Source organism: Protopterus annectens, chromosome 11.part0 (genome assembly GCF_019279795.1).
Source record: "Protopterus annectens isolate FY-2018-M chromosome 11.part0, PAN1.0, whole genome shotgun sequence".
In the NCBI taxonomy this organism is placed as follows: Eukaryota; Metazoa; Chordata; order Ceratodontiformes; family Protopteridae; genus Protopterus; species Protopterus annectens.
The window spans coordinates 383,819,412-383,844,380 of NC_056745.1; the positions used below are offsets into that span (position 1 = coordinate 383,819,412).

A 24,969-nucleotide genomic window follows, 5' to 3' on the forward strand; every position below is an offset into this window, starting at 1 on the left:
GTCAATAATGAAAGCTAAGTGCTCCACCTTTTGTCATAACAGCTATTTACCTTCTAATCTATTATATTTTAATGGTTATTACATCAGCGCTCCTTTTAGGAATTTGTCTAGTTTTTTCTTATATGTTTTACAGGATTATTCTTGTTTTTCTTTTTGCATCTATAGCCTTCCTCAGTTGTTAAGTTTGTTTAACTCATTGACACTTATGTGATGTGGAATTTCACACCTTTGGCAGCTTGCACATAGTTTGCATTCCAGAGCATTTTCTGAAAAAAACAACTTAAGAAGCATAAGATAAACACATGTAAATAATTTGTGAACAATAACAGCTATTAAAGCTGTACAAATAGCAAGGTTATCAGTAAGACATAGCCTTTACAGTGATGATAGTCAATGTATTCATAGTCTTCCTGTAAATACTTGATATGTTATAATGCACACAGACCCCAGATTATATGTTTTGTTAAACTTTCACAATTTGTCATATCTTGGAAACTGTACTACCTAGAAATATATTGTCAGAGCATTTTTATTAATCAAATATAAGGTTTCACATGACAACAGGAAATTCCTATATGAGTGCATGTTTATTGAGATATTTACAGAAATATACAAACAAATGTTAAATTATAATTATCAATATAAATAACACAAAATATCTCTAAAGTTGTACAACTTATAGTGCAAGTATCAAAGTTTTCTTCAAGGGCATCTAAGATTTCATTTGATGTCTTGCAACAGTTTGCAAGTCACTTGGTTTTTGAAGTATTAAGTACATATGGAAATATTGTTTATTTTCTTAATTACTAACAAACAGCTAGTAATATCTCATGTATAATGTGATATAAATGGACATTGGCAATGAATTATCCTGTCTCTCACCGTGGCATTTCACACCATACCTTTCAATACTACATAGAACATCTAAGAAAATGTAAACATAAATATGAAAATATGAATAAGTGACAAATTCATTGATTAATTTCTCTACAGAAGGACATTCTAGATTAACAATCTTAGTGTCATTTTGCTAATAATTCTTTGCACTTTCTAATACATCCTATTATTAGTTGATAAGTCACTTGGTTAAAGAAGCCAGGCCCAGAAAAGGTCTGTATGCCACAAGGAGCTATGGGTGTGGACTGGAAGTGTACGAAACTTGTGCTGTGGGATTGAGTGAGTTAAAAAAATGAAAACTAGTCTCTTTAGACACACACACACACACACACACACACACACACACACACACACACACACACACACACACACACACACAAGATTCAAATGATTACACTAGACTTCCTTGTAGTAATTTGTCTAGTTTCTTTAGTGTGATTACTCGTTACAACGTTGTATTTTTCCTAGCAGTAGACTACCTTATTAGTATGGACAAGAAAACTTTCAAGAAGTGCTCTAAATGTGGCATAAGATTCTCCCTTGGACTACCATGAGATATGTGCAGTGTGCCTGAGGGTGGAACATTCATCAGCTGACTGTTCTAGATGTAAAGCCTTAGGTCCTTGTTCTTTGTCGGACAAAAGGAGTAAGCTTATTTTAAAAGGGATGCTGCCACCAGATCTAGTGGCAGACACACCCAAATAAAGAAAAGGAAAATACAGAGATAAAGATAAAGCAAGGTCTAAAGAAAAAGAGAAGGAAGCAAAAAGGAGAAATACTGATGACATCACTGATTCATTGGCTCTGAAACTAAGCAAGGTGGAGGTGGTTCCCTCCTTGACACTGACCAAGTATTCATGTTTGGCTCTGGCAGTCATGAAGCCAGTTGTGATACCAGACAGATCACCCAATTGAATTATTAGTCAGATTTCCTCTGAGATGGAACTGTCCTGCTTCCCTCTTCATATCCTTACTGCATCCTCTATGTATTCATTCAGATCCTTTTGGAGTACTTCAGACCTGGATTCTTAAAGACCAAGATTGAGATGGGTTTTCACCCATCTCCTTCCATTTCCAGGGTGGATCAGGCTGGTTCTTCCTCTCCTATACTTCCTCCTTCCCTAGTCCATGTTTCAGCAGTAGTAGCTTTGGACTCAGCTCATTGCCAGAGCTTGCACCTTCTGGGTCAGTCAGTATCAGACTTTACCTCTACAGATTTCAAATCTGACACACCCAATGCCAAGATCTTCAATGTCAAATGACTCTCAGAACCAACACCATGAAGCTGAGTCTTCAACATCAACCCTAGAACCATCTCATATGGTTCCATTTTCTGTGTCAGTGACCTCGGCCTTAGATATTTCAGCCACAGATCTCCTCCTAGAGGCCTTCCACTCTATCTCCCTCAAGGGTACCTTCATCAGTGCCTTCCCTCTTTGGGGAAAGTGGCACCAGTGCAGGATGAAGACTCCTTACATCCTTTGGATATGGAGTTGGCTTTTGAGGTTATGAGGATAATCATTACTTCTCCACTGAGAACAGTATTGCAGGCTTCTTTGGTGTCAGCATCATCCCAGGATATCAACCTTTCTCTGTCTCAGATCCTTCATGCTTCCCAGAGTCAGTGCCAATGGACTGGCTTCAAAAAAAACTGCTCAGATGCAATCAGAGCCTTTTGAGGAGTCAGATTTATCTCTTCCTGACATTCCTAGAAAGAAGACTTGTACAATGAGACATATTGCCGTCCAAATGGAGGCTGTCACATTGCACACCAATTCTGATGATTGAAAAGGTTCCTTCCCCCCAGTCCCTTCCAGAAGATGACACATTTGGCAAGATGCTTATGTTAATATGGCAGAGAGAATTTGGGCTGAGACTGCAAATGGTCAGATTTCATCAGCACTGTATCTAGGTAAAATATTAAGTAAATAAATCTTGGCCAAACAAACTGACCCTCTTAGGACAAAGAGGTCTTATTTGAGGCCTACCATTCTGTACCCTCTAATTCTTGGGTAGTACCTCCTGCCAAATGCCTCATTGACTTAGTTTACAGGAGAGCATGGCAAGAGCTGGATTCCTCTTAACTGATTCTTTTAAAACCAGATAAAATCATTTGTCCTCCCAAGGACAGATGGTTTTGATCAGAGTGTCCTATGGCAGATACTTTCATTGGGGCAGCTGCTGCAAAGAACAAGATTACAGATGATACAGCCACTATTCATCTAGCCAAAGATGAATGCAGGGCCATGAAGAAAATGGGGAAGTGGGTGCATGCTTCAGACACCTTGGCCCTCAGGGCCTTGAAATACACCACCACATGAGCCACTTCCAATGGGATCTAACAGAACAAGTTTTAACCTCTCTGAAGAAGCCACCAACCACAGATACTAGAAAATGATTAGAGACAACCTTGGGCACTATGGCAAACACACCTAACCTCTTCATGCGGCCCATGGACAGGACAGCTGAAGAAGCAGTCCATGCAAAAAGCCTAAGCATTATGGTGAGATTTCATGCCTGGCTTCTCCTTTGTGACTATGTGGATAACTTTAAAGCATCCTTTACAAATTCCCCATATGAAGTATCATTTCTGTTTGGTCTTTATGTTAAAGAAAAGTTGAAGAAATGGGAACAGGATGAAAAGACTCTATCTGCCATATGAGTCATCTCTGAGGCCCCACAATAATCTTACAATGGGAACTAAAAGGGTCCAAATTTCTATGGTTAAGGAAAACCCAGCATCAGCCCTTTGAAACCACTTCTGAAAAGGGTGGTCATAGTAGAGGCAGCCCTTTCAATGTACACAGACCCAGAGGTTGAGGTATACAAGGTAAATTGCAGAGCCAGGGATAGTCTAGTAATTTCTCAGACAGGCAACCTAAGCATTCCTGAAGTGCTGCCTAACTGCTCCCATCCAGTGGCAGTCAGGGGGTCATTTACCTTCTACTCTTTTACATGGATTGCCGTCACACTGGATTTTTGGGTAAGAATGATAATACCCAGAGATTATACATTTTTCCATCCCACCCCAACATGCTGGCCACATCAGAACATTCCACCCTATCAATAACAAGTTTCCAAAACAGAAATTCTTTCTCTTTTAAAAAAAAAAGAGCCATTCAAGAAGTTCCACCAGATCAGAGAGGATCAGAATATTACTCAAGATTCTTTTTAGTTCCAAATAAAAAAAAGAACCTCAAGCCAGTTTTGGACCTTGGCAGCCTAAACACATAAGTAACAAAGACTCCATTCAGGATGGTCAATGAAAAAATTATTTTGCCTTGTCTTCAGGCAAATGGCTGGAAGGGCTATATAGATATCCAGGACACCTACCTCCACATAAAAATAGTCAAAATTCCCAGGAGATAGCTATACTTCTATCTAGGTGCTAGTCACTTTCAGATCAGAGTCCTGCCATTTGGACTCACCACTGCCCCCTGGATGTTCACCAAGTGCACGGCAGTGGTTGCAGCTCACCTGTGACTCAAAGGGATTCATGTGCTTCCATACCTGGACAACTGCTTTCTCACTGCCACAAGAGAATCCTTGCTTGAGGTCAGCAAGTACTTCCTTCATCTCTGTCTGTCCTTGGGCATTTCTATAAACTCTGAAAATCAGACATTCGACTGACTCATGCAGTTCAGTTCATAGGATGCCACCTGGATACAACAAAGGGCATAGTATCCCTTACTCTAGAGAGTATTCAGATCTGAAGAAACTCAATCCAAACTTTTCTCCAATTGAATGCTCTGCTTACAAACTAAGTCCTTTGAGTTCTAGGTATCACGGGTTCCTTCATACTCAATGTGCTGTCTACTTAGTTTCATTTGAGAATTCATCAATGGCTTCTCAGCACAGTGGTCTCAAGTTTTAGACTACCATTATGATTTGATATTAATCACTTATCTATGCAGGGTTCATTTACAATGGTGTCTGACTCTCCTCCATTCTTTCAGGAAGACCCTTTGTTATGCAACCTCTTACAGCCATGGTAAAAATGGACATATCCACTCTGTGGAGGGTGGGTAAGTTTTCAGGGGAGAGTGGTCCAAGGTACATGGTGTCAAAAAGAGGTCAGCCTTCATATCAGCATCCTGTAGATGATGACAATCTCCCTTTTGTTGCAGGGACTACAGGACTTCTTGCCTCTGGGAAGATTTCAATTCAAATCAAAAACATGACTGTCATATGGTACATCCACAAGCAAGGAACAATATTCTACCCCAAATAGTGAAAAGCTACAAGAGTCTGGCAATGGGTAATTGCCTCACATCACTTTCTGACAACAATGCACATTTCTGGAAGAACTAACTGCCTTGCTGACAGGCTCAGCAAATCTATTCTGATGCCTTATGAGGTCTGAAACCAAAGGTAACTCAACAGAATTTTGACTCCTAGGGTTAACCTTGCTGTAACCTCTTTGTCTCTCCAACCAAGGTTGAGTGCAGCAGCTTTTTTGCCTCAATCTCCCCAAGCAGACAGCCCCCTGACGAATGCTGTAATCTGGCAGTGGACCAGTGGGCTTCTTTATGCCTTGCCTCCTCTTCCCTTCATAGCCAGACTTTTATAGAAAGTGTAAAAATGCAAAGCCACTGTAATCCTCAATGCACCATGCTGGTCCACACAAACTGGGTTTGCCTGCTGAAGCCTCAGATCAGGGAGCCTCCTTGGCTTTTGGATCCAAAGGAGAATCTATTCTGCCACCTGTCCTTTTTGTCTCACCTGGATTTACACACCTTGACTGTCCATGCAGACATTGTTGACAAACTCAAGAAATTAGGTATGAACCCTTATGTCACCCAATGGATAGCTAGTTAGCTCACAGACAGGACCAAGGAAGTTAGAATTAGGGAGTCCACCTTTACATAGAGACAATCAAAAGCACAGTCCCTCAAAGACTGGTCCTGGGACCTCTCTTCTTTTTTGGAATTTACTTCTCTGAAGTCAAGGCCAATGTCAATGGCATCTGGCTGACTAAATTTGCAGATGATTGCAAATTAGGAGCTGTCATTGAATCCCCATTGAAGCTAATGTTCTCCAGGAAGGGGTGACACAAACAAATAACTTGTGTCAGAGCCATGGACTTAAACTAAATACCAATAAATGCACAATAGTATCCTTTGGGAGGTCATCCACTCTTGGTAACTATCATAATGACAATATACCCCTACAAGCTGACCCAGTAGTCAGGGACCTGGGGGCACACATAGAAAGTAATCTAGCCTTTGACTATTACATGTCTACAGTAGTGAGGAAATCATTCTTTGTTGTGCAACTTATAAACAAAGGTATGGTATTTAGGTCCAAGGAGGTCATTGTTTAACTGTATTCAACATTCATTAGATCTATCATTGAGTACAATGCCCTCTTTGGTATGTACCTAACCAGGCACATCCAATAGCTGGATCACCCACAGAGGTTCCTCACTAAAAGAATACAGGGCATAAGTAACATGCCCTATGCAGACAGCCTCAAAAAACTATTTGTGTATTCTGTCTTCTACAGGCTGTTGAATGGAGAGCTATACCTAACATATAAGGCATTGTCACACCTCACCCTGATGAACCTCCTGCATATCCACAAAATAAACAACACCATAAGTACCCATTCTAAAGACTTAAACCTTCTCTGTGATATAAATGGGACCTTCTGGAGAGACAGGTATGCATCTAAGAGACTACCCCTTCTCTGGACCAGGCTCCCCATTCATTTGAATCAGAGTTCCTCCCTAACCCAATTCAAGTGTAACTTGAATAATTGGATGAGAAACAGGAAATGTATCCCTGGTTTGGCACCTATGTCTCTAATGGACACAGGTAGTCTGTAAATGGTTCATTTCCCAGGCTCCTGCTTGTAAATGTTTCATCTCCCAAGCCCTTGCTTACACTTATCTAGGGTGCAAGAATTTGTAGGAGATTTGGAATGCATGGCTAGGCTTAAAATGGCCCTTGTTGTCATTAGTCTAGTAGACACCTATGAAACTATGAAGTTAACTGCTTCATTTATCCAATTCCTATCATGGCCAGATACCCTTCTTCATCCTATAATGTTATCTGTAGCCTATCTGCATCTCAGAAAAAAATCTGTGCATAAAATTTGCCTCAATAAATGGAAACATTTCCTAATTGTGTGATCACCATGTGGCATAGATCCTTCCAATGCATTTTTTCCAAATAGCCCTTCTTTCCTTACATGCATGTTTGATTCAGGCTCTACTAAGGCACACTTAGCAACCATATCAAATTTTTATAATGGAACTGATTCCCATTCTTTAGCTTCTGACAAGCTATGATGACCCTTTGTGAAAGAACCTTTTTTTTCTCTACCCTCTGATCAGGGAACCCTTACCTCCTTTGGACCTCAGTTTTGGTTTAGAAGCTCAAAAAAATCTCCCTTTTTCATTTTCATCCACTGTATTGAAATTTCTTTCTTGGAAGACTTTATTTCTCATGGCAATAACTTCAGCTAAAAGAGTTTCAGAATTGTAAATCTTGTCATCTGATCCACCATACCTAATCATTCATTTGGGACAACTACCTCTTTTGCTCCACCCTTGCTAAGCTACTGAAACACCGGAAATAAGAAAACCTATTACTGAAGCAATCAACACACACACACACACACACACACACACACACACACACACACACACACACACACATATGCACACACACACACATATGCACACACACACACACACACACACACACGCACACACACACACACACACACACACACACACACACACACACACACACACACACACACACACACACACACACACTAATAAGCTCTGGGCCTCAATCAGTAAACTGTTCAGTCCAGGAAAAGCCACACATCTAACACTCAAACACATAGAAACCAAATGATACCATAGTCAACCAATTGAATGCCGACTTTATACAGGCAGTACTGTCATTTACCAGCCAGGTGACTAGATCTTGATGTCCCAGCTCAATCAAATAACCTCCTTTAAACTTCTCCTTCCAATCAGTTCCCACATGTACCACAAAAATACCTTAAGCCATTGAAGCCTACTACAACTGGTTCCGACAATCTACATGTGAATGTCCAGTCTAACTGCATTTCCAGTCTCAGTTCTGATACAGTTCTGATACAGATCGGAGGATTATTCCACTGCACAAGGGCAGAATCAATCCAGATCTTGCGAACAACAGGCCAAGGGCCAGTTGATTTCTCCTATCAAAAATATTGTATTCATATGCAACTTTTCAACTATTTCATACAAGACTAGCTTCTGTCCTCAACCCATTACAACACAACTACTGCTTTACTGAATTTTAATACTGTCAGCACACATAGAAATGCCAGAAACCTAGTCTCCACCATCTTCCAAAACTTATCAAAAGCTTTTGATACTGGCCCCAGACAGAAGATCCTACATAAACACTCGGCTTTAGGTCTCAACAACTCATCACTGCAATGGTTCTGTAGCTACATCTCAAAAAGAGAACAAGCAGTGGAATGAAAAACGGTTTTCTCCACGTTTTTGCCAGTAACAATTGGTGCCTTACATGGATCTATACTAGGCCCCATACTTTTCAACTTATTCATCAGTGACCTCTAAACTGCTACAAAATGTACTACCGTAGTTCAATATGCTGATGATTCAACCTAATCTGCTTTGCAAAACTCTCTTTAAACTACAAGACCTTAGATAACAATTCCTTTTATCAACTGAAATATGGCTATATCATTCACAACTATGTCTAAACCTTAAAAAAATCTCCACCAAAACAATACTCTTTACTATCACCTCTGCCAACAGCACTATGATAGAACAAGTAAACCACATAAAAAACTTGGTGTCATCATAGATGAAAAGTTGAAATTCGACCTGCATGTACCACTTGTGGTTAAACAAAAAATGATCAAAAGCTAAGTACATTATGCAGAGTAAAAAACTGCCTCACTGACATGGCAAAAAGACATATAGCCTCCATTTCTTTACTGTTGTCTCTCCAGTGTGTTGCCCCAATCTTCATTAACCCTAAAGTCTCACAAATATCCAAATCTGAACAATGTTATAATAAATAAAAATAGCCAAATTTGCAACCTAATGCTCTGGGAATTAATTTGGTTAGAACTACCACATCAGCTAGATCTTTTATAGCAAAGTGCAATACACTATAAGCCAGAAAATTTCCCAGCACTTAACAACTTAATGCAATCCTTTCAGATCATATTACCCCCTTTCTGTTACCCATCTCAACCTAGCTCATTTGTCACTCCTTTCCATCCTCCCCACTATGCATTTTATATAGTTACAGTATACAGCATGTGATAACTTTGAGATTTTTGTAAAGACATTGGGATTTTTCTCTTTCTGTACTCTTATTGACTTGGTGTGTTCTGTAACAATGATTATTATTATTTTTTTTATTTTTCATCCCAGCATGAGACTTAATTAGTCAGCTGTGTCAGTGTCGTTCCCTGGTTAACAATTTGACATACATACCTACATGAAGGCTTTAATTATAGAGAGGTTTGCCTTAACTCATATACATTAGATTTTGTGGGTTGGGTTCTGGTTCTTATATTTCTGTATGAGATTCAGTATGAACAGATGAAGGGCTAGCAAAATGAACAAAATCATGTAAGTAAATTAAGGCGTTGTTTACAGCTATAATCAGTTTATGCTCATTTTCTCATATTGCTGCTGTTCACAAAACTGCAAAACTAGGGCTAATATGTTGAAATGTCTACTAGCCATACATGTATTCTTAGCCTGCAGGACAGCTACAATTTAAAAGAATTTAGATCTGATAATAAAGCAATAATGTAAAATGGCTGAACAGTTTATCTAATGGACTCTTCAAGCTGCAAAACATAGTATTACATATATTTTAAAAAATATCTTAGCAGTAGAATATGTCAGAGGTCACCTCTGACATATTCTCCTATTTATCCTTGCCCTTCTTTGTGTGACCATTATCTGAGCTCCTGGATTTTTAGTATATATCATTAAGAAATGTCTTACTCAAGTGTTTATTTACCAGTTCTAAATGTGTGCTGCATTCAGCTCTCTTCTCCATTTTGGCTGTTTTTGGAAAAACTTTCTCCAGGCTTAGATGTTAATATAAAACTTCACTGCTTGATGCTTTTTTCTATCTTTTTTCCTGTTAATTGTTATCCCTTCTGCATGATATCTGTCATTTACTTTTGTGTTATTTTATATAGGTAGCATAACAAAGCATTGTGCCATACTGTGCAAAGTTACATTTTTTAAAAAAGCTAAATATTCCTTTTCAGGTGGTATACTAATCTGGATGTGTGAGAAAGCTGATAGCTTTGAAAAAGGAAGGAAGATCATTCAGACAGTTCTAGATAATGGCTCAGCTTTGCAGAAGTTCCAGGACATGATGAAAGCCCAAGGAGTAACACCAGAACATGCTAATACTTTATGCCAAACAGAAAATTACTTTAAGGTGTTTAAACCTTCTAAATGTAAAGAAGAACTACATACAACTCAAGAAGGTATGTTCATTTAAAGGATGATAGTAATGTTTGTCTGATGTGCCATACTGCTCAATACCTTCCATATGGGTGACAGATAATGATATTAGTACCTTCCATCTGAGTGCTAGATTATCATGTTAATACTTTCCACCCGCGTGTCATGCTATCATGTAAATAACTTCCATCCGGCTGCCACATTATCACGTTAATACCTTCCATCTGTTCCAAATTATTATGGCACTTGATAGCAATGCCACCACACTGGATGGGAAAATAAATAATTTCATGCATTTATTTCCTATTGTAAAAGTTTTAAAAGATGTATTCAGATTAAAAAAAATACTTTCCTAACTCAGATGTTTTTTTCTTAGTGAAATATGTCACCACTAAAATTAGTGTGATAATGAATTCTTTACCCTACAGTAACAACAAATATAACCTTTCTTTGGATTTTCAGTATGGTACCATGGTCGTAAGATATGTGAATGCGAAGGATGATTTTACAGCTCGCCTTTCATTGCAAATCACATGCTGAAAACTGTGAGATGAAAAACTATACAAAATATGAAAAAAAAAAAATCTTTTGTTGCAGGGGCATGCCCCTCTGAACCCCCCTCATTTTGGGGGTAATCCCCTCAAAATTGTACATACATGGTTGCACTACAGGGAAGAAAAAGGGGAAAAATACAACCCAAAAAGCACACCACCAACTCACTTGATACAATACATTACAGTGAAACACATAGAGAAGTTAAATTTGTGACCTTCATTTGATCAGCAAATGTAGCAGAGCAAATGCATAAGTACACCAGATATGTTTCTTTGCACTCCTGCCCTCAAATAATTAAGTAACATAACTCTTGGAAAGTATATTGTTTTTGATTTTCTTATGAGAGGGTAACTGTGTACTTTAAATTGTATGAAAAGCACAAAACGCTAGTCAAAACTAATAGTCTGATATTCTTAAAAAGGAATCTGCCTGCACCTACAAGGAGCTATGATTGGAGAATGTGTTTTAATGAACCACTTTTTTACTGAAATCTTTCAAATGAATGTTAATCTAGATGAATATATTATAGCAGCCGACAAAAAGCACCAATGATCTATGTGTAGTCTTTCAGAACATTGAGATACCAGATTAGCATTGTTATCAGAAAATAGAGAACTTAAAGTCACCTATACTGGAAGCAATATTAGGGATTTTAAATAAAAGAAACTTAATTGACTAAAGAGGACAGTACCAGACGAAAAATATATTGCTTTTTTTGAATAAATATATATATATATATATATATATATATATATATATATATATATATATATATATATGTGTGTGTGTGTGTGTGTGTGTGTGTGTGTGTGTGTGTGTGTGTATGTATTTATATCTATATAAAGAAAATAAACTAAACTCTTCTCCTTTTTTAAAAAGGCAAGACGCCCTGCACCCCCACATCACATGCTAATTGTATGTAATAGCTTTGAGACTGCAGTGCAGTGGGGAAAGACAAAGTCCCTTAGCCCCACTGCTCTGTGATCTTGCACAGAAATAACAGCTGTTATTTATGATAAGCTGATTTTCGATAATACATGCTGGCTTTTATTTTGGAGGAGCATTTGCTATACATAAAGCCTTAGATGTAGTGTGATTATTCTGTGTGTGTTTTAGATTAAATGTTTAGATGTTTTGTGATTATATGAAAAGTCTTTTAGATATAGCATAATATACCTCTGTGTGTGTGGATGTATATATATATATATATATATATATATATATATATATATATATATATATATATATATATATATATATATATATATATATATATATATGTTCACTTTATAATCCCCAAATCCTGAAATATCTAATTTCAAAATCTCGAGTTTTTCCAGAAACCCCAGAAGCACGAATTTCAAAACCGTGACTTCTACACTAACCATACACCACACAAATACACATACACACACCTTCCCCCCACACAATAAACACACAAACCTACACTACATACAAGGAGGGGGGCAAGCCCCCCTGCACCCCCATGTGGGGGACTGCACCCTCACCCCCCATACTTAAATATACTAACTCCATGGTCGCACTACATAGGCAAACACATGAAAACACCACCGTACAAGCTACATTCCACTCGCACACACACACACATCACAGTAACAAAACACACTAACATACTTAAAGCTCCTAACCAAAACCTTTAAACATAAATACTTACCTGAACTTCTAGCTATCCATTCACACATAGCAACACCAGAAGCGTTACTTCAACATCTCTGTACTTCAGGATTTTGAAATTCTTGCTTCTGGATTTTTGGAGTTTTGAATTTTTGGCTTTATAATCTCAGGATTCTGAAATTCGATATTTCAGAATTTCAGGATTATAAAGTGTTCCTATATATATATATATATATATATATATATATATATATATGTATATATATATATATATATATATATATATATATATATATATATATATATATATGTATATATATATATATATATATATATATATATATGTGGATTCCTATTACAAGAACGAAAGTTCACTACTTCGAACTTGTAATAGGAAGCCTCACTTCTGCGAAAGTTCACTTTAACGAAAGTGAACTTTTGCGTAAGTGCACTTCACCAAAAACAACACAGCACAGTGGCGGACATAAAAAACAAGCTCTGTCCTCCACTATGGTGCAATAGTCATAGACCTTAGGGTTAGGGCATGGGTTAGGGTAAGGGGATAGTTAGTAAAGCTATCCCCTTACCCTAACCCATGCCTTAACCCTAAGGTTCGTGACTGTCGCACCATAGTGAAGGAGATTGCTATGTCCTTCACTGTGCTGCAGTTGTCACAGACCTTAGAGTTAGGGCACGGGTCATGGTAAGGGGATAGCCCTATGGGCTATCCCCTTACTATGACCTGTGCCCTAACCCTAAGGTCCGTGAGTACTGCATGGAAGTTCAGTACAACACCCATTTGTTGTACTGAACTTCGCGTAAGTGCACTTTCAATTAAGTGCACTTTCGCTGCAGTGAGCATTCCATGCACTATTTCGAATTAGTGAAAAGTTGATCTAGTGTATGGAACCCATATATATATATATATAGATAGATATATGTATATATATATATATATATATATATATATATATATATATATAAAATATGTATGTATGTACACACACACATATATATATATTATATATATGTATATATATATATATATATATATATATATATATATATATATATATATATATATATATATATATATATACAGGTTCCCTATTATGCAATCGAAGACACTTGTCTTCGAATGCATAATATTCGAACCTAAAACATCGAAAACACAGGAAAAAATTCAGTTGCCCGTTCTCGCACTTTGCCCTTTTCCCCAACGTTGAGTGATCTTGAAGTTGGCATATTTAGTTAGTGGGGGTGTGGGGGATGAAGTCCCCCACTTGATTAGGATTGTGAAGTTTGTGTTATTTGGTTACGGCCTCGTGAATTTTTTCCCTAGGAAAAAATTTGCGGACATGGCCATTCACGGTTTTGTGTTTTCAATGTTTTGGGTTCAAATATTATGCATTTGAAGAGAAGTATCTTTGATCGTGTAATATAGACCCTATATATATATATATGTATATATATATATATATATATATATATATATATATATATATATATATATATATATATATATATATACAGTTAGATAAATAGAGTGAGATACACCAAAAATGTAACCTTAGCTACAAAGTGATGACCAATAGTGACCAGATATTCCATGTTAAAAAAAAGTGCTATATATATACTGCCTATTCCTTAAATATCCAGGAGAAAAGAAAAGATCAGCCATATTAAGCATTACTTGATCATTTATGTCCCAGTATGATGAGTGCTTTAATCATAAAATAGACTTCTTTAGATCATATGTTTGAAACAGGATACTGAAATGCTGCAACAAAGAGGTGTGGGGGAGTCAGTCAGCCTGATTGGACTAGATGCTTAGGGGATATCTGAATGGGCAGCTGTGGTTGGATGGGGTAGAATCTGCTTATTTACACAGAAGTATCTGAGTGGTTGCTTGTGGTTAGTGCGGATGGAATCACCCTCGATGCATGGAATGATCAGAGTCAACTGCTGTGTCTTGTTCCAACTATGTTATATAACTGATCCTTACAGGTCAAAACAAGAAAATATTTGAAAACTTGAAAACCTGATATATATAAAAATAAAGAGATTGCTTCACACCATTAAATAACTATTGTACATTCACTAACTAAAGCTTAGCTGTTTTCAGTGTTAGTGTTTTTATTAATACCATGGGGCTGATCAGCTCCCGATATATCAGTTTACACTTTTTCAGTACTGCTGACCATACCTCTCTTCTCAGTCAGGTTTTTGTCCACCTTTTCTACTCCTAAAAATTTAAAACCATGAAAATCTTGGCATATGCCTGCATGCTTTGCTAAAGCACTATTATCATATTTTTGAGTATCAGCAATTGTGATATTGAGTCCTTGTGCATAGCCTGCAGTGAGTCTACCAATGTTTCAACAGGAAACATCAGAATCAGCTATCTGAGATTATTTGTTGCTGGCCTGGAAAATACAGGTAGATAAACCAGTTCTTACTTATTGTAGCAGCAATAGAAAGTGACAATATCAAGGTCTGTTTCTTCCCTTTGAATCCACCCTAGTGTGGCTTAGTGATGTGCAGGCCATTAAGTTTATTGGAGATTACAGCAATTATATCTAAAAAAAAAAACAGTTCCTGTGATGGCTTTTTGTCAAGGCACTGGAGAGTTTTAATGTTTTATAAAAAGATATTTTTTCTGCAGGGATACGTCCTCCACTATGGTGCAATAGTCATGGACCTTAGGGTTAGGGCACATGTTAGGGTAAGGAGATAGTTAGTAAAGCTATCCCCTTACCTGCTCACTTTCCCAAAATTATTCGATAATGGAGATTCACTAATATTGTGATTTTGCTTACAGCAACAGCATCCAGATTCTGAGTCCTTTTCTTTTCTGGATCTCAATTATGCTGATTTTTTGTTTATATCTCTGATAGTCTCTTTTATGACTTTTGGGAACAGTTTTGTCTTTTCTGAATTTGGTGCATTTTCTTCCACCTTTCATCTTGTGGTTGTTTGTATGTGTGTTTGTTCCCTAGGTTGGGTATATCAGAAACATTTCTATCCTCTCCATTCTCTGGGGCTATTACTTTTTCATTCTTTTTTTTTCTCAATTTTTTATTTTTTTTATTTTTCAAATACATTTGAATGAATCCCATAGTATTTATACATAACATCTTAAATAACTATGTACACTATTTACATTAGCCTGACACTATAACAGATCCTAATGTATGCAGTTACTTTATAAGTATGTCTAATCCATTATCAGAGTGTCTGATCAATTATTGTATAGTGTCAATCAACGATAAGACTTTTTCCCAAGGGTTGTTGATAAATGGCTTTGGATAAATTCTTAGTTCTTTAATTTTAATTTCCAATAATGCTGTGGTCTTCACTAGGCTGTAGAAGTCTTCCAAAGTTGGTATTGTGTTTGTATTCCATCTTCTTGTTATACACTTCCTTGAAATTGCAGGTATAGTCCATACTAGATGCATGTTTGACCTACTCAAATGAGGACCTTTGTTCACATTTAATTATACAAGAGCTTTAGTAAAATAAAATGATTCATTAAATAAAGCTTGTAGAAAGTTATTAATACCATTCCAAATGGCTTAATTTTAACACAAACAAATAAAATATGGTTCCAATCTACAATGTGTACTTGCTCACATCTCCAACATATTCCTTTTATGGGAAAACTAATTTTAGTGACTCTGTCTGGGGTTAAAAATGCTCTGTGCAAGCATTTCCAATTAAAAACTTCCCAGTATTGTGTAAAGGATGTATATTTTATCGATAATAAGATATTTGTTTTGTTTTAATATCTTCAGTTAACTGTATTGAGTTTCCTTTTTTTATATATTTCCAATATGGGGTTTTGGGTGTTGTTTTATAGTTTATCAATATTTTGTAAAAATTTTGAAATACTGTTTCCCATGATATTACAGTTAGTAATTCTTTCCAATTTGCAGAGTAATTTGGACTTATCCAATCTGAGATTGTTTTAGATATTGATGCTTTTATATATGTTTTTATATCAGGAAAGTTTAATTCTCCATGTTTCCATGGTCTGATATGATGTATTAAAGCTATTCTGTTTCTTTTGGGAAACCATAAAAATTTTATTAGGCATGAATTTATTTCTTTAAGTATATTCCTTTCTGGCAACAGTTGTATTGCCAAGGCTATATATAGGATCTTCAGCAGTAAAACCATTTTTATTAACTATAGTCTATCTTCAAATGTTAATATTATTTTGTTCCATTTTTCCACATAAATTTTAATTGTATTGATGATATTATTATAGTTTTTTAAGACTAATTCATTATTATCCTTGCATAACTCAATTCCTAGATATTTTAAGGTAGATTCTTGTTTTCCTATGATGTGATCCCCCTTAGTCTGCAGTTAATTTTTTATTTAAAAATAAAAATTTTGATTTTGATTTATTGAAAAGGAGTCCTGAAGTCATGTGAAATTTGTCAATTAATATATCTAATTCTTCTAATGTCTCTTTTGTATTAGATGATGTTTGTAATATGTCATCAGCAAATAGCATTACTTTAGAATTGTATTGTTCATAAACATCTATTCCTTTGATTTTTATATTATTATGAATTGAATCTGCCAATATTTTAATAGCCAGAGCAAATAGAATTGGTGACATGGGGCATATTTGTTCAGTACCTTTTGTTATATGTATAGATTCAGAGGTAAAATACCTAACTTGACATACACTAAATTATTTGTGTGTGTGTATATATATATATATATATATATATATATATATATATATATATTTTTTTTTTTTTTTTTTTTAGGAGATGAACAAAGGATGTTGCAAATTCAAATAGCATTAGGATTTTGAATAAATAGTTCCAATTTAGGAAATCAAAGGTTTTCTCTATATCTAAGCCAGTTATGAATGTTTCTTTATTTTCTTTATTAACATAATCTATAAGAGAAATTATCCTTTTAATATTGTCATGTGTGTCTATGATATATAAATCCAGTTTGATCATTATTTATTGTTTTGGATAGTGGCATTTTCATTCTGTTAGTTAATATTGTCATAAATATCTTATAGTCATTCTGAGAGTGTTGTTGGAGAAATACAGAGAAGGTCAGAAGAAATTGCACTGTGTCTTTATGGACTTAGAGAAAGTATGTGACAGGGTGCCTAGAGAGGAGTTGTGGTATTGTATGAGGAAGTTGGGAGTGCCAGAGAAGTATGTAAGAGTGGTACAGGATATGCACAAGGGTAGTGTGACATTGGTGAGGTCTGCGGTGGGAGTGACAGATACGTTTAAGGTGGAGGTGGGATTACATCAAGGATCAGCTCTGAGCCCTTTCTTATTTGCAGTGGTGATGGACAGGTTGACAGATGACTTCAGACAGGAGGCCCCGTGGACTATGATGTTTGCAGATGACATTGTGATATGTAGTGAGAGTAGGGACCAGGTTGAGGAGACCCTGGAGAGGTGGAGATATGCTTTAGAGAGGAGAGGAATGAAGGTCAGCAGAGCTAAAACAGAATATATGTGTATAAATGAGAGGGAGGGTAGAGGAATGATGAGGATGCAGGGAGTAGAGTTGGTAAAGGTGGATGAGTTTTAGTACTTGGGATCAACAGTTCAGAGTAATGGTGAGTGTGGAAGAGAGGTGAATAAGAGAGTATAGGCAGGGTGGAATGGGTGGATAAGAGTGTCAGGAGTGATTTGTGACAGATGGGTACCAGTAAGAATGAAAGGGAAGGTCTGCAAGAGGGTAGTGAGACCAGCTATGTTATATGGGTTGGAGACGGTGGCATTGATAAAAAGGCAGGAGTCAGAGCTGGATGTGGCAGAGTTAAAGATGTTAAGATTTGCACTGGGTGTGACTAGGATGGACAGGATTAGGAATCAGTATATTAGAGGGTCAGCTCAAGTTGGACAGTTTGGAGACAAAGCACAAGAGACAAGATTGTGTTAGTTTGGACATGTAATGAGGAGGGATGCTGGGTATATTGGGAAAAGGATGCTAAGGATGGAGCTGCCAGGTATGAGAAAAAGAGGAAGGCCTAAGATAAGGTTTATGGATGTGGTGAGAGAGGACATGCAGGCGGTTGGTGTGAAAGAGCATGATGCAGAGGGCAGGAAGAAATGGAAACAGATGATCTGCTGTGGTGACCCCTAACAGGAACAGCCAAAAGAAGATGATGATGATGATGATGATGATGATGATGATAATAGGTCTATATGAGGTACAGGGGTTTGGTGATTTGTTTTCCTTTAAGATTGGTGTGATTAAGGAATATCTCCAAGAGAGTGGTATTCAAGCTTCTGACTGAATTTCTAATATAGTTTTATGGAAGAGGGATAGTATCTTTGAAGGAAAAAGTTTATATATTTCCATAATTATGCCATCTACACCTGGAGCTTTATTATTTTTACCCTCTTTTATTGTATCTGTAATTTCTTCATAGGATATGGGTGCTTGTAGATCTAGTTTCAATTATTCTGGTATTTGTTTATATTAGAACATTTTCATCTAGATTTAATTGATCGATATGTATATTTTCTTTTTGGAAATGTTCCATATAGTGATTTCTATAGGCATCAAGAATGTCACCTACATCCGAGACATTTTTCACTTTCTTTAATAGAAGATATTTTTAATGTTATTAGCTTTTGATTGTATTTTGATTCTTGTAGATAAATTATGTAGATATCTAGGAGAAGTGGCCAAGGTATTAGCTTTTAGTTTTTCTAAAGCTAAACTAGTTTTATGTGTTGTAATTTCATTGTATTTATTGTTTAATACTTCTACTTTCCTTTTCACCTCCAAATGATTTTGATTTTTTTTCAGCTTTTACTGACAAAAGTTTGGATTGTAGATCTAATAATTCAGAATCCCATTCTATGAATTTTGTTTATGCCAAGTTAGGGTTTTACCATATATGTAAGCTTTTAATGAGTCCCATATCATTATTTTATTTATCACTGTGGTGTAATTGATATCTAAGAAGAACTGTAATTCAGATAATAACCAGGGTTTGAACTCTTTAATTTTAGTTATATATACTGGAATTCTGGAGTTAAAGATTAATGCTTAGTACCCATTTAGAAGTTTTAGTATCAATGAATTGTTGTCTGAAAAGGGGCAGGAAGTGATTGAGAAATTAATGATTTTAGAGTGTAAGTCTTGGGCAGCAAATCATTTATCTATTCTAGTTTGGGTACCAAATCTGTGATCTTAATGGGAAAAACAACAAAGATTTATTTTCTTTAAATTTGAAAGTATCTACAAGATGAAATGATTCTACCCACTCGTTTAAAGCTTTTGATACAGCAGATGTACACAGTGGTCTTTTATTTGTAGTTTCAGAAATATCAAATATACAGTTAAAATCTCCTCCTAATATTAAGTTGCCTTTATAATTATTGGAAATAAAATCCAAGTGTTTTTTAATAGTTCCTGTTCCAATGCCTGGGAACCAGTATAGCTTGGCTAGGATCCATATTCTGTTATTATATTTAACTATTACTAATGCCTTAAGGCCTTCTTTATCTTCATAATTAGAAATGATTTTTTCGTTAATCACATCTATTTTCCATAAATTTGTTATCCCTTTTGTATTTGTCTTATGAGTGGATTGCACCAATATCACATATTCCTTAGGATTCCATTTGTAATTGTCATTTGTTTTGAAATGAGTTTATCGAAGGAAGACAATTTCTTCTTTGTTCAATTTTAAATATTTCAGTAGATCTGATCTCTTGCTAAGATTGTTTAAACCATTGATATTTAAAGATAATAAAGTTAAATCCATCTTAGGTTATTTAGACTATGTATTTTTTTTATTGTGACTATTAAACATTTTCCTCTGATAACTATAGTATATGTTTGAGCTTTTAAAGGAAATTATCAGTTTTATACTTTGAGTGTTTACCAGTAAAGTAATGTTTTGGTCAGGCATACTAAAAATGCTTTTGTGAAATAAATTAAAATTAATAAATGTTAAGAAAACTAAGATCTGCACTAGCCATGGAATGAAAATCATTCCTAATCTGATGGATAAACCTAAGTTGTTAAGATTATCACTCATACCTTGACAACCCAGAACATCTGAGCTCCATAAATTGAATTATCATATGGAGAATATTTGCAATAGGAATAAGCAATATTTATATTATTTTCAACAGATATAGTACTATTGTAGATTAGACAGAATTATAATACAATATAAGTGTCTACTTATTGTATAAGCAATTAATATTTACATGAAAGACAGATGACAAGCAATTCAATCATAGTAAAGTAGGATGTATCATATATAAAACCTCAGTAAAAGATTATAGCACACAGTTATTTAACATATTCACTCTTATTGCTGAAGTATTTCAAAACATATTACTTAATAAAAATATATGGTAATAATATTTATATCTAATGTTTATAATACAATGTATTTTACTGGATATATCAGAAGTTATATTTCATTGTTTGCAAGCATTTAAGTAAATACTTTGTTTGCTGCAAACTTACTTAAAGCATCAAGTTAGTTTTATGTGAACATTGATGAAAGTTAGTGCATTTTAATTATCAGTACATCCCTCTTCCCCCATTTCCTACACATAAGGAATTTCATAGCTGTCATTTCTTATTATAAAATGAGTGAAATTATAGGTTAAAAACAACAAATTCACTTATTGTGATTAATGATTACAAGTTCCCTTTTCATATTCATAAATTGCCATTTTATAGCATATACTGAAAGTTTTTAGTTTTAAATGGCAACATTCTATTTTGTATAATCAGCAAAGGTTAAACTGAGTTATTATTGTCACTTTAATACTATTTGTTCAGAATATGACTGTTACTTTCTGTGAAATTTTAAGTTCAGGCTTCTATTGTTTCTCTTGAACAACTTTGTCAGTTTGATGTCATGTATATGCATTAGTTACCTTGGTAACCGCTTAAGTATTCTATATGGTCAAGATGGGTTACAAAAACTTCAATTCAAGTTAAAGGAATCACATGACTTGTTATGCATATTTACGTATATAAGATAATCATCATGCTTCCCCTTGATGTTCAATGTAGTGTATGCCATTTATGACAAGTTAAGACAGTAGTGTTATTATGCACAAGCCCATGTTATTAAATCCTGTCTTTAATATCCAAATTCAGCAGACTGCTTCATCTTATATAACGGTTATATATTTTATGTCTAGATTTACTAAAATCATACATTCCATAACTATTGGGTGTGTTTTTTTTTTTTGGCTGTTGCTTAGTTAGTTGAGAGACCACAAGCTGTAATGCTTATTCTTATTATTAGCTCCTTCCAAGCATGTTTATACAGTCCATAGACTTTAAATTATGAGACCCTTCTAGTTTCTTATTTGTTATAAGTATATTTCCATCGTTAGATACACACATATCAGTACTTCAAGCATGGGCAACAATACCCATCCATTTTTGCCAGAATAACATTCACTAGTTCATGTGGTGTGTTTCTAGACTGATCTTAAAATATCCAAACCAATATTTGTCCTGTTCCATTTTACCAGCCTGTTCCATGCAGTGGCCACTCTGCCAGTGAACCACTCAACACACCTTCCATTCCCACAGATATTTCCACTAAGGAAATCTGATGATTCTCTAGCACTTCCCAGCAACCCCAAACACCCTTATAATCAGCTATCCCCATATGCCCAACACTTCCGAGCAAGCTCACCTCCCAGACCATTGCAAAGGGTTCTTCACAAGACCAAGTACTCTTAGTCTTTCACAATAACTCAGACTTCCACTCTTATGTAAGTCTTTAATGTGTTTGGATCAAAATACTTTATAAATATTTGATATTTTAAATATGAAATTGCGCTTATTATTATTATTTTTTGGGAGACCATCAATATGTGTACATGTGGTTTAAAACAGCCCTTTCATTATATATATATATATATATATATATATATATATATATATATATATATATATATATATTTTTTTTAAACCAAAAACATTGCCGAGAATCATCTCAGAGTCTCCTCAGAGCCATTAAGCATTATCGTCACTGTGTCTCCGTTACTGTAGCAACCTGGGAGCGTCTGTTTCTGTTAGTGTGTCTGTGTACTGCATACCAGAGGCTCATGATACACCTGTAGCAAAGCTTCACTGCAACTTCAAGCCTAAATTCCCTCCCTTTCAGCGAGGCAGCAACCAGGAAAAGAGAGCAAACAGATAAAAAAATATCCCCAAATCACACTTTTATCCACCCCCTTCCCCTGGATCCAGGCTAAAACACCAAATGTCTCTTCTTAATACACAAGCATCAGTAAACCTCGATCACAAGCTGCTACCCACAGCTTTCCAGAGATGAAAACAGCAACATACAACAGCTGCCAGACATAGCTGCATCCATCCAGACCATACCAGGCTTAATCAAACAGCACTCAAAGCTATGATACCTGCCATAATTGATATTAACTATGTTTAGATAGAATAATAATGACATTTGTACTAGCTGCCAGACATGGCTGCATCCATGCACACCATATCAGGATTGATCAAACAGCAGTCAAAGCTATGATACCTGCCATAATTGATATTAACTATGTTTAGACAGAATAATAATGACATTTGTACTAGCTGTCAGACACAGCTGCATCCATACAAACCATATCAGGATAGATCAAACAGCACTCATAGCTGTGGTACCTGCCATAACTGATATTAACTATATTTAGATTAATGATGACATTTGTACTAAGTGCTTGCTACTATTATTCAACCAGGATATACATAACATATTTAAATCATACTTTAACTGAAGAAGGCATTAGTCTCCATGACAGCATTTTTTTTTCAAAACACTCTACTGTTACTGCTATCATATATGGTGGTAATTTGTTACATTTGAGTCAGAACGTTGATAAATGGTAACTTGTTGAATTAGTTAATTACTTAAATTATTATAAGTAAAAACAATGAGAAATGAACAAGATAAGCATTCATTGAGTACAAGTAGGGGAATAGAAACTTCTATGTTTATATTATATATTGCTTTGTTTGGCTTATATATAATGTAAATAGTAACCCATCTTGACATACCTTTGATGGTGCGGAATTACTGGACTCTTTGAACATTCTGAATAAATCATTCCTGTTTTCTCAGTTGTTTAAGAAACCCTCCTTTTTTAAATAAAAGCAGATGACAAGTGATGTACCACATCAGTTAATACTTTGAGAGATGTAGTTGTAAGAGTTTTTTTTGGGACAATTATCTTGGAATCAGTTTTTTGTTTCTTCTTTCTAGCATCAGTCCAAGGATTTGTTTCTTTTATTCTTTTAAGAGTAGGGGCTATCTATTCCATTTCTTCTGGGCTAGACACTACGTTGTTGTTTTTGATGAATATAGTAGCTTCTTCTAAGTCATTAAAGGTTCAAATCTCATTGGCAAAAAGTATTTTTATCTTGGCTGGAAAGGCCAGCTGTGCTTTAACTTTGTTTACAGTTTGATTATTGGCCAGACTTTTTTCCTTTGTTCTAATATTCTGGAAAAATAATCATTGTCAAACCTTATCAGGCTTTGATTGTATTTTAAGGGTGATTTTCTCCAAGCAGATTTTAGTATTAGTTCCTTGTCAAGAAATGAAAGAAATGTTATAACTATGGATCTAGGTGGAGTATTTGTTGAGTTAGAAGCAGGTTTCCTCAGTGCTCTATGCGCCCTTTCAATTCCAAATGAAAGTCCCTCTTTCAAGTCTAAAAATTCAGGAATCCAGGTTGTTAAGAATGAAATAATGTCTTTACCTTCAGTGTTTTCAGGCAGAGCAAAGATCCTTATGTTGTTTCTCTTTTCCCTGTTTTCTAAGTCATCTATTTTGTTAAGCAGCCATGTATTCTGTTTAAGCAGAAATTCATTTTGGAATTCTTCCTCATTGAGTCTTCCTTCAATGTCATTTACAGAAGCCTCTATATTTGTTATTTTTGTATGGTGTTGCTGTAATAGTTCCTTAAGGGTATCAGTCTGTTTCTGAGAATTTAATTTTAGGTTTTCTAATTCGTTTTTAAAGCCACCCATCTTCAAAGATAGTTCCTGTAAGGTAGATGTCATCAATTGCAGTTCTTTTTTCAAAGCAGCATCTGGATGAGAATTCCTTGAGTTGTTCATATTCAGTGACTCAATATATCTCCAAGTTACTTGACAGGAAATGTTTGTATATCTCCACCAAAATTGATATTTATGTAGTTTAGATATATGATGGTTTAAACTTGGAAATAATAACATTTTCCTATATTATTATATTTGTTTATGGAGCTCTCAAAATTCACTGCTCTCAGTTGCCCATCTAGGCTCCACTCCCCACTTCTTTTTTATTCTTCATATTTAACCTGTTGTTCTAAGTTCATTGCCTTTTCCTTTCATTTGAGAGAGTGTTACATTCCTCTCACTG

General features: G+C 35.5%; 1 protein-coding gene across 1 annotated transcript in view; it reads left to right on the forward strand.

The window, feature by feature from the left end:
- The window catches only part of LOC122815403 (thymidine phosphorylase), a 381,517-nt gene that overhangs the window by 299,180 nt on the left and 57,368 nt on the right, over positions 1 to 24,969 (forward strand). Inside the window, exon 8 of the mRNA XM_044087870.1 lies at positions 10,171 to 10,395. Coding sequence (XP_043943805.1) covers positions 10,171 to 10,395 — 225 coding nt within the window. The remainder of the gene's footprint in view (positions 1 to 10,170; positions 10,396 to 24,969) is intronic.